Source organism: Phyllobates terribilis, unplaced genomic scaffold (genome assembly GCF_046119375.1).
Source record: "Phyllobates terribilis strain yellow unplaced genomic scaffold, ASM4611937v1 Scaffold_25__1_contigs__length_18738178, whole genome shotgun sequence".
Lineage (NCBI taxonomy): Eukaryota > Metazoa > Chordata > Amphibia > Anura > Dendrobatidae > Phyllobates > Phyllobates terribilis.
In genome coordinates, this window is record NW_027362785.1 from 8,945,862 (window position 1) to 8,960,006 (window position 14,145).

The following is a 14,145-nucleotide window of genomic DNA, read 5'->3' on the forward strand; positions in this document are numbered from 1 at the left end:
TTTGATTGAACACCCATTGCAATATAATCAAGACAATCCCTTTAAGTCTTCCCGACTGTAATTTCTCGCTGCTGAATCAGCACTTTGGGGACAAAGGGATCGACTGGCTTATCTTTTAAAGGGCTACACAGTTATATTTATAGTTTGTGGGGGGGGGGGGGGTTAAAATTTGACAGCTTCCCTTTAAGTGACAATTACCTTTGTTGACGCTAATGTGCTCAGTTCCAACACATAGCACTTCCCTCTCAAATTTTTGGGCAAGATGGGTTGGATATTCTTGAGGGCAGCACGGTGGCTCAGTGGTTAGCACTGTATGGTGGCTCAGTGGTTAGCACTGCAGCCTTGCAGCGCTGGGGTTCTGGGTTCAAATCTCACCAAGGACAACATCTACAAGGAGTTTGTATGTTCTCCCCGTGTTTGCATTGGTTTCCTCCAGGTTCTCCGGTTTCCTCCCACACTCCAAAGACATACTGATAGGAAATTTAGATTGTGAAGCCCCAATGGGGACAGAGCCCATAATGTCTGTAAAGAGCTGTGGAATTAACAGCGCTATATAAGTGAGTAAAATAAATATCCTGAGAAATGGTTTCCCAAGACTTTACTATGGTACTAAAACCTTCACTACTACTAACCCTTCTTTAAAACCTTCACTACTACTAACCCTTCTTTAAAACCTTCACTACTACTAACCCTTCTTTAAAACCTTCACTACTACTAACCCTTCTTTAAAACCTTCACTACTACTAACCCTTCTTTAAAACCTTCACTGCTACTAACCCTTCTTTAAAACCTTCACTACTACTAACCCTTCTTTAAAACCTTCACTACTACTAACCCTTCTTTAAAACCTTCACTGCTACTAACCCTTCTTTAAAACCTTCACTGCTACTAACCCTTCTTTAAAACCTTCACTGCTACTAACCCTTCTTTAAAACCTTCACTACTACTAACCCTTCTTTAAAACCTTCACTGCTACTAACCCTTCTTTAAAACCTTCACTACTACTAACCCTTCTTTAAAACCTTCACTGCTACTAACCCTTCTTTAAAACCTTCACTGCTACTAACCCTTCTTTAAAACCTTCACTGCTACTAACCCTTCTTTAAAACCTTCACTACTACTAACCCTTCTTTAAAACCTTCACTACTACTAACCCTTCTTTAAAACCTTCACTGCTACTAACCCTTCTTTAAAACCTTCACTACTACTAACCCTTCTTTAAAACCTTCACTACTACTAACCCTTCTTTAAAACCTTCACTACTACTAACCCTTCTTTAAAACCTTCACTACTACTAACCCTTCTTTAAAACCTTCACTGCTACTAACCCTTCTTTAAAACCTTCACTGCTACTAACCCTTCTTTAAAACCTTCACTACTACTAACCCTTCTTTAAAACCTTCACTACTACTAACCCTTCTTTAAAACCTTCACTGCTACTAACCCTTCTTTAAAACCTTCACTACTACTAACCCTTCTTTAAAACCTTCACTGCTACTAACCCTTCTTTAAAACCTTCACTGCTACTAACCCTTCTTTAAAACCTTCACTGCTACTAACCCTTCTTTAAAACCTTCACTACTACTAACCCTTCTTTAAAACCTTCACTACTACTAACCCTTCTTTAAAACCTTCACTGCTACTAACCCTTCTTTAAAACCTTCACTACTACTAACCCTTCTTTAAAACCTTCACTGCTACTAACCCTTCTTTAAAACCTTCACTGCTACTAACCCTTCTTTAAAACCTTCACTGCTACTAACCCTTCTTTAAAACCTTCACTACTACTAACCCTTCTTTAAAACCTTCACTACTACTAACCCTTCTTTAAAACCTTCACTGCTACTAACCCTTCTTTAAAACCTTCACTACTACTAACCCTTCTTTAAAACCTTCACTACTACTAACCCTTCTTTAAAACCTTCACTACTACTAACCCTTCTTTAAAACCTTCACTGCTACTAACCCTTCTTTAAAACCTTCACTGCTACTAACCCTTCTTTAAAACCTTCACTGCTACTAACCCTTCTTTAAAACCTTCACTACTACTAACCCTTCTTTAAAACCTTCACTGCTACTAACCCTTCTTTAAAACCTTCACTACTACTAACCCTTCTTTAAAACCTTCACTACTACTAACCCTTCTTTAAAACCTTCACTGCTACTAACCCTTCTTTAAAACCTTCACTGCTACTAACCCTTCTTTAAAACCTTCACTACTACTAACCCTTCTTTAAAACCTTCACTGCTACTAACCCTTCTTTAAAACCTTCACTACTACTAACCCTTCTTTAAAACCTTCACTGCTACTAACCCTTCTTTAAAACCTTCACTACTACTAACCCTTCTTTAAAACCTTCACTGCTACTAACCCTTCTTTAAAACCTTCACTACTACTAACCCTTCTTTAAAACCTTCACTACTACTAACCCTTCTTTAAAACCTTCACTGCTACTAACCCTTCTTTAAAACCTTCACTACTACTAACCCTTCTTTAAAACCTTCACTGCTACTAACCCTTCTTTACGAAGAATGAGACGTTTCTTGCTCCAACTTGTTTCGCGCTATTCTTTTTAAATACATTTCCGGCTTTGACCTCATATTCTTGACGTAGACTGTCGACGAGGATGGCCGGCTTCTAGACGAATAAATGTAGAAACTTTTTTATTTAATTCCGACACCTGAGCATTTATCCATAACTATTAGGAAAATGGACACTTCACCCTTAATACTTCTAACCGCTGCAGGTAAAGTGTCTGGACTCTTGAACCATACAGACCAGCGAGGATCATAGCAGAGTAAAAACTATTATAAATGATGATGTTCCTGGCCCCCCGCCATACTTCCCGGTCATGGAGGTCCGCCACCATGTCTACATTTTGACCCTATTTGCTAACAGACACCATCCAGCGTTTAACCTCTTCCTTGTTCGTTGTAGTCTTCAGTCGTTCGACCTTCTGTTTCTCGAACAAAACATCTCCGTCCGCGCCTCTTAGCTCTTCGGGATTCTTTTTCACCATATATTTTCTTTCATCAAATCTGGAGAAATAATAATATTGATCATATGCATGGTTGAACATGGGTATTTATTTGAGATGCACAAAGGGTTCTAGATGGCAATAAAAAATCACATATTTCACGCTGCAATCCATCAGGTTGCAGCTTGAAGAAACACTGCTCAAAACACATCTCAACTGTCAGAGGAGCAGCATCATGATTAAATATACCTGATCTGCTCACTCAGCTGGAGTAAAAGTAAAAAAAAAAAAAAACCCTCTTCTGACACAGCACAATGGTCTGTTTCTTGCAGCTTCATTCTGCTCCGTGCTAATTTATAAGATCAACATATTTGTTCATGATATTGCTCCTCCGACAGTTGAGACACACATCTCGGCCAGTGTTTGCATCCTGACACATCTATAGGACGGGTTGCTGCTTGAAATATGTGACGGCAGCTACTGTTATCACCTTATCAGAGAACTTCTTTAATGTATTCAGCTCTTCCAAAATCGTGTGACGTATATTGTGTTTGTAGCAAGATGTGAGTCTGGAGAGCAGATGCCTCCTGGGTTAGGTGGCAGTAGATGTACCAAGTCACTGTGCCTTGGTCAGAAGTTCAGTTTTCTAGGTCTGAATATTTACTGGGGGTGTGTGATATGCAGTTTTTCCAGTTGGATTCCCATTATTTATCTTTTTGAAACTCCAGTTCTGACACTCCATCTTACAGTAAACTTACTTGAATATTGGATCCATTTTCAGGCATCCCGCTCCATATTTCTTTTCCAAATACCCAAGGATAATCCAGAGAATTATGACTTGAAGGTACGGCTGCAGCAGAAACACAACGCAGTGAAATACAGGGATGTCCTTCCTGACGAGCTACAGTCTCCTATAATAAGTGCACTGTAGTGCCCATCTCTTGTAATAATCTTACTTATCAGCAGGCCCCATAAAAAGTAAACCTTTTTTTCAGGTCTACATGCTACTCACTTTATTTTATGTCTACCGTCAGAATTATTCGCTAGTTCCCCTACTTATATACAGTTCAGCCATAGTTCCTGGCCCCTGAACTATAGGTTGTAATGGGCTCATTAGCCCATAGACCAGGTGGTATGTATTCCGACTTTGTACATGGTTCACTGTCGCATTGGACCCATATACTGTATTAGAAATTTTTTTTTGGACAGTTAGGGTGATCAATGAGTGGAACAGGCGGCCACGAGAGGTGGTGAGTTCCCCTTCAATGGAAGTCTTCGGAGGCTGGACAGATATCTGTCGGAGATGATTTAGTGAATCCTGCTTTGAGTCGGGGGCTGGACACGAGGACCCCGGAGGTCTCCTCCAACTCTACCATTCTATGATCCACCCAGATCTCCTCTTTTTATATTTCGTGTTTTTATTATGTTGTGTTATTATTTTTGTTGTGTAGTTCTATGCTAACAAATTGATCTCTTATCTACAATTGTCTGGTCTTAGAATACATTTTTTTGGGTTTCTTGTTTGCTTTGGTATTCTTTGACACTCATATATATTTTTCGTTATATATTTGGTATTTCTTTTCTGTATAGGTTTTCCGTTTTTCTCTTAAAAGTCAGCCCTGTTCCCCATACCGGATGTGTTATGCAGTCCCTGACCTGTATATGAGGAGGTCTCTATATGAAGCCTTCTGTATTCCCTGCTCTTAACACAAGGATTCCTTTCGTCCCCGATCACAACATGTCATGTGGCCCTATGAGTCCTGTATTTTCATTATTTGCATATATTTGGATATTTATCTTCACTTTTAAATTCCATAAATCTGAGCAACTTCTCTCCTGCACAATACTTACAATTGTCACGTTCGTAAACATGCCTGTCCTTGGCTCGTAGTCAATGATGTGATTAGTTTTACACTGTACAAAAATGAAGGTAGAAATATTAACAGGACGACATGTAAGGACATAAACTATGGAGAAATGGTCTACTGCACTCCAACAAAGCATGGACGTCCTTACTATAGACTAAGGAGAGATGGTCTACTATACGCCAACAAAGAATGGACATCCTTACTGAGGACATGAAACTAGGGAAAATGGTCTACTGCACGCCAACAAAGCATGGACGTCCTTACTGAGGACATAAACTAAGGAGAAATGGTCTACTGCTCGCCAATAAAGCATGGACGTCCTTACTGAGGACATAAACTAAGGAGAAATGGTCTACTGCTCGCCAACAAAGAATGGACATCCTTACTATAGACTAAGGAGAGATGGTCTACTATACGCCAACAAAGAATGGACATCCTTACTGAGGACATGAAACTAAGGAGAGATGGTGTACTGCACGCCAAAAAAGCATGGACGTCCTTACTGAGGACATAAACTAAGCAGAGATGGTCTACTGCATGCCAACAAAGAATGGACGTCCTTACTGAGGACATGAAACTAGGGAAAATGGTCTACTGCACGCCAACAAAGCATGGACGTCCTTACTGAGGACATAAACTAAGGAGAGATGGTCTACTGCACGCCAACAAAGCATAGACGTCCTTATGGAGGACATAAACTAAGGAGAGATGGTCTACTGCATGCCACAAAGAATGGACATCCTTACTGAGGACATGAAACTAGGGAAAATGGTCTACTGCTCGCCAACAAAGCATGGACGTCCTTACTGAGGACATAAACTAAGGAGAGATGGTCTACTGCACGCCAACAAAGCATGAACGTCCTTATTGAGGACATAAACTATGGAGAAATGGTCTACTGCATGCCAACAAAGCATGGACGTCCTTACGGAGGACATGAAACTAGGGAGAAATGGTCTACTGCACGCCAACAAAGAATGGACGTCCTTACTGAGGACATGAAACTAGGGAAAATGGTCTACTGCACGCCAACAAAGCATGGACGTCCTTACTGAGGACATGAAACTAAGGAGAGATGGTCTACTGCACGCCAAAAAAGCATGGACGTCCTTACTGAGGACATAAACTAAGGAGAGATGGTCTACTGCACGCCAACAAAGCATAGACGTCCTTACGGAGGACATAAACTAAGGAGAGATGGTCTACTGCATGCCAACAAAGAATGGACGTCCTTACTGAGGACATGAAACTAGGGAAAATGGTCTACTGCACGCCAACAAAGCATGGACGTCCTTACTGAGGACATAAACTAAGGAGAGATGGTCTACTGCACGCCAACAAAGCATAGACGTCCTTATGGAGGACATAAACTAAGGAGAGATGGTCTACTGCATGCCACAAAGAATGGACATCCTTACTGAGGACATGAAACTAGGGAAAATGGTCTACTGCTCGCCAACAAAGCATGGACGTCCTTACTGAGGACATAAACTAAGGAGAGATGGTCTACTGCACGCCAACAAAGCATGAACGTCCTTATTGAGGACATAAACTATGGAGAAATGGTCTACTGCATGCCAACAAAGCATGGACGTCCTTACGGAGGACATGAAACTAGGGAGAAATGGTCTACTGCACGCCAACAAAGCATAGACGTCCTTACGGAGGACATAAACTAAGGAGAGATGGTCTACTGCATGCCAACAAAGCATGGACGTCCTTACTGAGGACATAAACTAAGGAGAGATGGTCTACTGCACGCCAACAAAGCATAGACGTCCTTATGGAGGACATAAACTAAGGAGAGATGGTCTACTGCATGCCACAAAGAATGGACATCCTTACTGAGGACATGAAACTAGGGAAAATGGTCTACTGCTCGCCAACAAAGCATGGACGTCCTTACTGAGGACATAAACTAAGGAGAGATGGTCTACTGCACGCCAACAAAGCATGAACGTCCTTATTGAGGACATAAACTATGGAGAAATGGTCTACTGCATGCCAACAAAGCATGGACGTCCTTACGGAGGACATGAAACTAGGGAGAAATGGTCTACTGCACGCCAACAAAGCATAGACGTCCTTACGGAGGACATAAACTAAGGAGAGATGGTCTACTGCATGCCAACAAAGAATGGACGTCCTTACTGAGGACATGAAACTAGGGAAAATGGTCTACTGCACGCCAACAAAGCATGGACGTCCTTACTGAGGACATAAACTAAGGAGAGATGGTCTACTGCACACCAACAAAGCATGGACGTCCTTACTGAGGACATGAAACTAGGGAGAGATGGTCTACTGCACGCCAGCAAAGCATTGACGTCCTTACTGAGGACATGAAACTAAGGAGAAATGGTCTACTGCACCCCAACAAAGAATGGACATCCTTACTGAGGACATAAACTAAGGAGAGATGGTCTACTGCATGGCAACAAAGAATGGACATCCTTACTGAGGACATAAACTAAGGAGAGATGGTCTACTGCACGCCAATAAAGAATGGACATCCTTACTGAGGAGAAATGGTCTACTGCTCGCCAACCGAGCATGGACATCTTTACCGAGGATATGAAACTAAGGAGAGATGGTTTACTGCACACCACCCCCCAGTGGGCATCTTTACTGAGCCTCATGTTGCTGTTCCCCAACATCTACAAGGTGCTGCTAGATGGCTTTCATAGCGTCTAGGATTCATCACAGAAGCCCATTTGACTACTCTGTATGAGCGAGAAGCGTTTTCCCTATAGCACACTTCAGTTTATGGCAGCCTGATCAGGGAGAAGAATAAGAACCCCTTAATTCTTACCAAATGCACTAGGAAAGCCAAGAAGTTACTGGGTGGAAGTAATGTCAAGAGGGAGATGTATAACATGACTGAGCTCTTCAGGAAAACTTCAACCAGGAGTGGAATGATGGAAATCTGCAAGAACGTGTCCGCAGTCATTAGATAACAGGAAGGTGTACATCCAAAATCTGATGTGCACACCTACATAAAATATATTCTTTATTATAGAATATAAGCAAGCGAATAAAACCTCAATTCCAATATCTCAAACCCATGACACAAATTATATAATAATGTCCTTCCAAGCATCAGTTTATTATATATATATATATATATATACGTAGGTATTTATAAAGACCATATTTTACATAAATATATTATACTAGTAGATCACAAAATATAATTAATATTTCAAAACATTAATTGTTCTAAAATACAGTGGTTGATGCCTTTTAATGGGGATCTGAGAAGACGGAAACAAATCGCAGGTTTGGAGACACCTCCGTCTCTTCATCAGGCGAGATGTGTAGCGCAAAATGTGAAGAGTCAAATATATACAACAAGACAGAACTATCAATATGAGAAGGGGAGACACGATGGTGGCAGGAAATATTGCTGCAGTTCATATATAAGAAGCGTGAAAATTTTATTCTCCACTGATTAAGGTCTGGTGCGAGGTTGTGATGACCCCATGAGGTTTGATCTATGGTTATGATGCCCCCCACAAGGTCTGGTCTGGGGTTGTGATGCCCCAACGAGGTTTGGTCTTGGTTTGTGATTCCCCAAAAGGTCTGGTCCGGGATTGTGATGACCCCACGACGTTTGGTCTGGGGTTATGATGCCCCCACAAGGTCTGGTATAGAGTTGTGATGGCCCTGCGAGGAGGTATGGTCTGGGAGTTGTGATCATCCTTTGAGGTCTGGGGGTTGTGATTTGCCCATAATGTCTGGTCCAGGGTTATGATGACCCCACGAGGTCCAGTCCGGGGTTGTGATGACCCCACGAGGTTTGGTCTTGGTTTGTGCTTCCCCAAAAGGTCTGGTCCGGGATTGTGATGACCCCAAGACGTTTGGTCTGGGGTTATGATGCCCCCACAAGGTCTGGTACAGAGTTGTGATGGCCCTGCGAGGTATGGTCTGGGAAATGTGATGGTCCTATGAGGTCTGGGGGTTGTGATTTGCCCATAATGTCTGGTCCAGGGTTGTGATGACCCCACGACGTTTGGTCAGGGGTTATGATGCTCCCACAAGGTCTGGTACAGAGTTGTGATGGCCCTGCGAGGAGGTATGGTCTGGGAGTTGTGATGGTCCTATGAGGTCTGGGGGTTGTGATTTGGCCATAATGTCTAGTCCGGGATTGTGATGACCCCACGAAGTTTGGTCTGGGGTTATGATGCTCCCACAAGGTCTGGTACAGAGTTGTGATGGCCCTGCGAGGAGGTATGGTCTGGGAGTTGTGATGGTCCTATGAGGTCTGGGGGTTGTGATTTGCCCATAATGTCTGGTCCAGGTTTGTGATGACCAGTCCGAGGTTGTGAGGTCCCCATGAAGTCCAGACCAATCTTCAAAGGGGTATCAAAACTGTGGACCAAACTTCAATCAGTGGACAATAAAACTTTCACCCTTCTTATCTATGGACTGAACCAATATTTCCTGCGACAAATGTTTCTCATCACCCCACCTAGTTCTGCTTCCCATCACAGGTCTTATATCGCCATTTGCAGGGTGGCGATATAACAACGACTATGCACTGGATGTATTATATGGGGGACCACATTGCATGGATTTGTCACTGACTGTACTAGGGCAGGTTCTCAAATATATTCCTTACACTGGACATACTAACATGTGTGACCTGTACTTACCAGAATAAAGTTAATGGACCAGTGATCACTGTTACACATTCCTTTTCTTTTTTTTCTTACAAGAAGAAAAGTGACCACATAGACAAAGAGGACCATGGCAGCACCAAAGCCAAGGACGTCCACTATCTGCAAGAGAGAAATAGTGAGGAGGAAGATGCGACCGCCATGTCTACCCTGTGATGATGTATAATCACCACCCTACATACCAGTAGTACAATATGCTTGACAGACAAAGCAATCGAGGAGTTCAGGGCAAACAATATGGCTACCATCACGAAAAGCAACAGCCAGTACAGGGCCACGTCTAGCAAGGCCTGTCCGCACCAATAGGCAGACGGGAAGAGGCCGGCGAGCCGCATCTGAGAACGAGCCTTGATCTGGACACCAAGAGATAATGAAAATTGGTAAGTAAGCGAATATTCGCACTCATTGGGCGCCACATTTTAAAAAAAGATATGGAAAAACGGAAGCAAGTTCGGAGAAGAGCGACCAGGATGGTGAGCGGACTGTAAACTATGTCCTACGAGAAACGGTTAAAGGATCTGGGAATGTTTAGCTTGCTAAGAAGAAGGCTAAGAGGAGACTTAATAGCTATCTACAAATATCTGAAGGGCTGTCACATTGTAGAAGGATCATCTTTATTCTCATTTACACAAGGAAACACTAGAAGCCATGGGATGAAACTGAAAGGGAGAAGATACAGATTAGAGATTAGAAGACACTTCCTGACAGTGAGGAGATCAATGAGAGGAACAGGCGGCCACGAGAGGTGGTGAGGTCTTCTTCAATGGAAGTCTTCAGAGGCCGGACAGACATCTATCCGAGATGGTTTAGTGACTCCTGGATTGAGCCGGGGGTTGGACACGAGGACCCTGGAGGTCCCCTCCAACGAGAACATTCTAGGATTCTCTTGATTACATGGTAGAGACAATACGGGGAAGGAGAGAGCTGCTACATTGTCAAAGGAGTAGGGTTCCCCCACAAGGGTTCAAGACTTCCATACATTCAGTATGCCTAGGCAATAAATGCCACTTACACATTGATTGCTGACCGTATAATACCCACCTCATAATCCTCAACACTGCTCATTGCCAAGTAGGGGCAAAAACCTGACCCAAATGCCATATACAGTAAGCTGATAAAGAAGAGCGAGGAAGTAAACCGATCAGAAACCTGAAGAAGAGAAGAAAAAAATCAGAATAATACTAGAGGATGAAAGGGACTCTCTTTTAATCGACAGCAGCCTATCCATAGGGTATAATGGTATTTGAAAGTTTGTGAACCCTTCAGAATTTTCCATATCCCTGCATAAATTTCACCAACAACGATATCAGATTTTCACACGAGTCCTAAAAGTAGATAAAGAACCAAATCAAATTAATGGGCCAAAAATATTAGACTTTGTCATTTTAATTGTTGGGGAAAATGATCCAATGTCATGTGTCAGTGAGTGATGAAAGTATGTGAACCTTTGATTTCAGTATCTGGCGTGACCCCTTGTGCATCAATAACTGCATCTAACCATTTCCGTCGATTATCCTGCTCCATGGATTGGAGGAATTTTAGCCCATTGTTGCATACTAAGCAACTTTATCTCTTATGTTGGGGGTTTTCTCTATGAACTTCTTGCTCTAGGTCATGACTTTTTTCCATTTGTACACCATCTGTTTGTCTGTGGATTGGTGGAGTCTAAAGAGATGGTTTTGTAATCTTATCCATCATGTCAGGAACGTCACTGGCATCGGGATCACACAATATCCCACCACTGCCACCAATTTGTCAGGGACGACACCGGGGGATCATACAATATCCCACCACTGCCGTCACTTTGTCAGGATTGTCAGCGATTCGCTCACACACGATCACGATTACTCACTACGTAGCGATCGGCAAGCGACCAGTGAGCATATGGCGTACACACCTCCGGATTCCAAAGCATGGAATATGTGAATACGCCCCCGTACAGTCACTGCCAGCTTCACGATAGCCCGATTACGATTATTCGCTGCCGCCACCGATCAGATTTGAAATACAATACAGGTCTGATCGGACGCCTGCTTTCTGGTAGCGTATGGCTTCGGGGGAGTGAACAATTACAGAGCAAAAGAAAATAGAACTATTACATTTTATATTTAATCCAAAAGGGAGGCAGTGTTTATGAAAAATATACAAATGGTTTTACAAAAGGAGACAATACAATACAATACAGTTACACAAAATAAAAAGGATTAATAGAAGACTTACTAGACCGATCACAGAGAAGATTCAGTTAGCTGGAGGGAAGCCATCCAATGCCCATTTAGCGAACGTGACCCCTGCTTACACATAAATATGTAACATAAATATGTAACATCCAGCATGAGTATGGACCCATCTTCAGCTGGGTCTTTTATGCCGAAGGGGGGACCTGCCCACATAACCCCCCTGTTATGACCTCACGTGGGGTGGGCTCCACCCTTCATGGTTTTATTAAAATATTTAACTTCTGCGATAACTTCTCGCTGGATGATCGCAGAAGCTCGCAAGTGATACCATATTTTTATTACAAATTTACCTTTCTTTAGAGATTACACATGGCATAGCTGCTGTCTGTTATTTTGGTACTTTTGTGCCAAAGCTCACTGGAGGGGCTCACAGATCCAGAAAAATATGCGTATTGTTTCTTAGCTGACCCTGCCACTAAAAATATGTGTCCCATTAGTATCGGAAGTATAGAACTTCCAATATTTTATATCGGTGCCGGCGAGACTGCAGATTGAACCTATGTGCAAATGGGGATGCCCTGGGGTGAGATAGGACTCCTTTGAAGAGTAGGAGCTGCATCCTTCTCACCCAGGTGAATATTTATCACAGGCCTGTGCTACTAGGAACCACATTCGTATGTTAATTAGAATGGACTATTGAGCTTACCACCTCTCCGGTGTTCTGCGATTTGCATAGAAGCAGCTGGCTAAAGCGTCAGCTCTTGTTCCCTTGACAAACAGTATAGGGGAGGGTGAGGAAGGGAGAGAAATTCTTAATATTTTCTATGACACAGCCTGATGAGCATCAACAACTCTTCTGATGACCTCAGAAATCGCCTTGTTTGTCCCATTATACACTTTGAAAGATTCCTGTTCTTTAAATAAAACAGATGTCCCATTCACACCTGATTGTCATCCCATTGATTAAAAACATCAGACTATAATTTAACCTCCAAATTATCTGCTAATTCTTACAGAGGTTGTCTCACGAACAATCTGCTTTTTTTTTTTTAATAGATCTTAGAATAATAACCAAGATCTATAATTGGATGTGTTAAAAAAAAAATGTTCCTGGAGCTGCTCCAGTTCATGGTCTGCACATACCACAGCTCCTGGCCAGGGAAAGAAGCAAAAGTCATTTATGATAAGTGAGTATACAGACAAAACAGTAGGGGGCTCGCAGATGATACTTTTTTGTAGTAACACATTTCCCTTTCAAGTTTTAATCACAGGTGAGTGTTTGAGTGACTTGATTTATGATGAGCTCATACGACTGGTGACGTGGCAAAAACACTCACTCCTGTGATAAAACAGGCAGGGAAATGTGTCCCTTCAGAAAGCAGCAGCTGTGAGCCACTACTGTGCTGTATCTGTATACTCAAATATTATAAGTGATTTATGCTCCCTCTTGGCTGTGGTATGTTCGGACCTTGTTCCTACTGAGTCAGACACAGCATTACACAGTACATAGTAGGGGCACACTTATACAACTCTCTCAGCACTTTTTTTTTTTTAAATGTACTTTGTTCGTGGGACAACCCCTTCAAGTTTCACCTACTTTTGCCACTCACAGATATGCAGTATTAGATAGCTTTCTTAAATATAGCAAAATTTAATATAGTTAACTCAATTGTTTGCTTTGGTACCCTTTATCTACTCTTAGGAATTGTATAAAAATCTGATTTAGCAATATGGAAAATTCTAAAAGATGCAACTGCGTTTTTTTTTTTTTAGGATGTTGCCCTCAGTGCCTTAGGGCATTGTGTTGGTGTGCACCTTTACAGTAAAAAGTGCCTTATTATTATTATTATTAATTTATATAGCGCCATTGATTCCATGGCGCTGTACATAAGAAGGGATTACATACCAAATACGGATATCACAGTTAACAAACTAACAATGATAGAACGGTACGGAGGGGAGAGGACCCTGCCCTTGGGGGCTTACATTCTACAGGATGATGGGGAAGGAAACAGTAGGTTGAGGGGTTGCACTAGCTCCGGTGGGGGTTAGGAGTTAGCGGGGTCATGGCAGGATGTAGGTTTTCAGGTTCCGTCTGAAGGATCCAGGTTTGGTGGATAATCGGACGTGTTGAGGCACAGAATTCCATAGGACGGGGGATATTCGGGAGAAGTCCTGGAGACGATTGTGTGAGGAACGGATAAGTGTGGAGGAGAGAAGGAGATCTTGGGACGACTGGAGGTTACGTGAGGGAATATATCGGGAGATTAGTTCGGAGATGTACGGAGGAGAGAGGTTATGGTTGGCTTTGTAGGTCAGTGTTAGTAGTTTGAACTGGATACGCTGGGGGAATGGGAGCCAGTGAAGGGATTTGCAAAGGTGGGTAGTGGAGGAGTAGCGAGGCGAGAGGTGGACCAGTCGTGCAGCAGAGTTGAGGATG

The 14,145-nt window shown here is 42.5% G+C and overlaps 1 protein-coding gene across 2 annotated transcripts in view; it reads right to left on the bottom strand.

The window, feature by feature from the left end:
- The window catches only part of LOC141176357 (ATP-binding cassette sub-family A member 9-like), a 177,788-nt gene that overhangs the window by 12,003 nt on the left and 151,640 nt on the right, over nt 1-14,145 (bottom strand). For both annotated transcript variants that reach the window (XM_073660303.1, XM_073660302.1), the window contains 8 exons: nt 10,567-10,674; nt 9,708-9,878; nt 9,502-9,627; nt 7,659-7,772; nt 4,830-4,892; nt 3,737-3,828; nt 2,919-3,039; nt 2,518-2,638 (listed from right to left, as the gene is read on the bottom strand). In XM_073660303.1, coding sequence (XP_073516404.1) covers nt 2,518-2,638; nt 2,919-3,039; nt 3,737-3,828; nt 4,830-4,892; nt 7,659-7,772; nt 9,502-9,627; nt 9,708-9,878; nt 10,567-10,674 — 916 coding nt within the window. The remainder of the gene's footprint in view (nt 1-2,517; nt 2,639-2,918; nt 3,040-3,736; nt 3,829-4,829; nt 4,893-7,658; nt 7,773-9,501; nt 9,628-9,707; nt 9,879-10,566; nt 10,675-14,145) is intronic.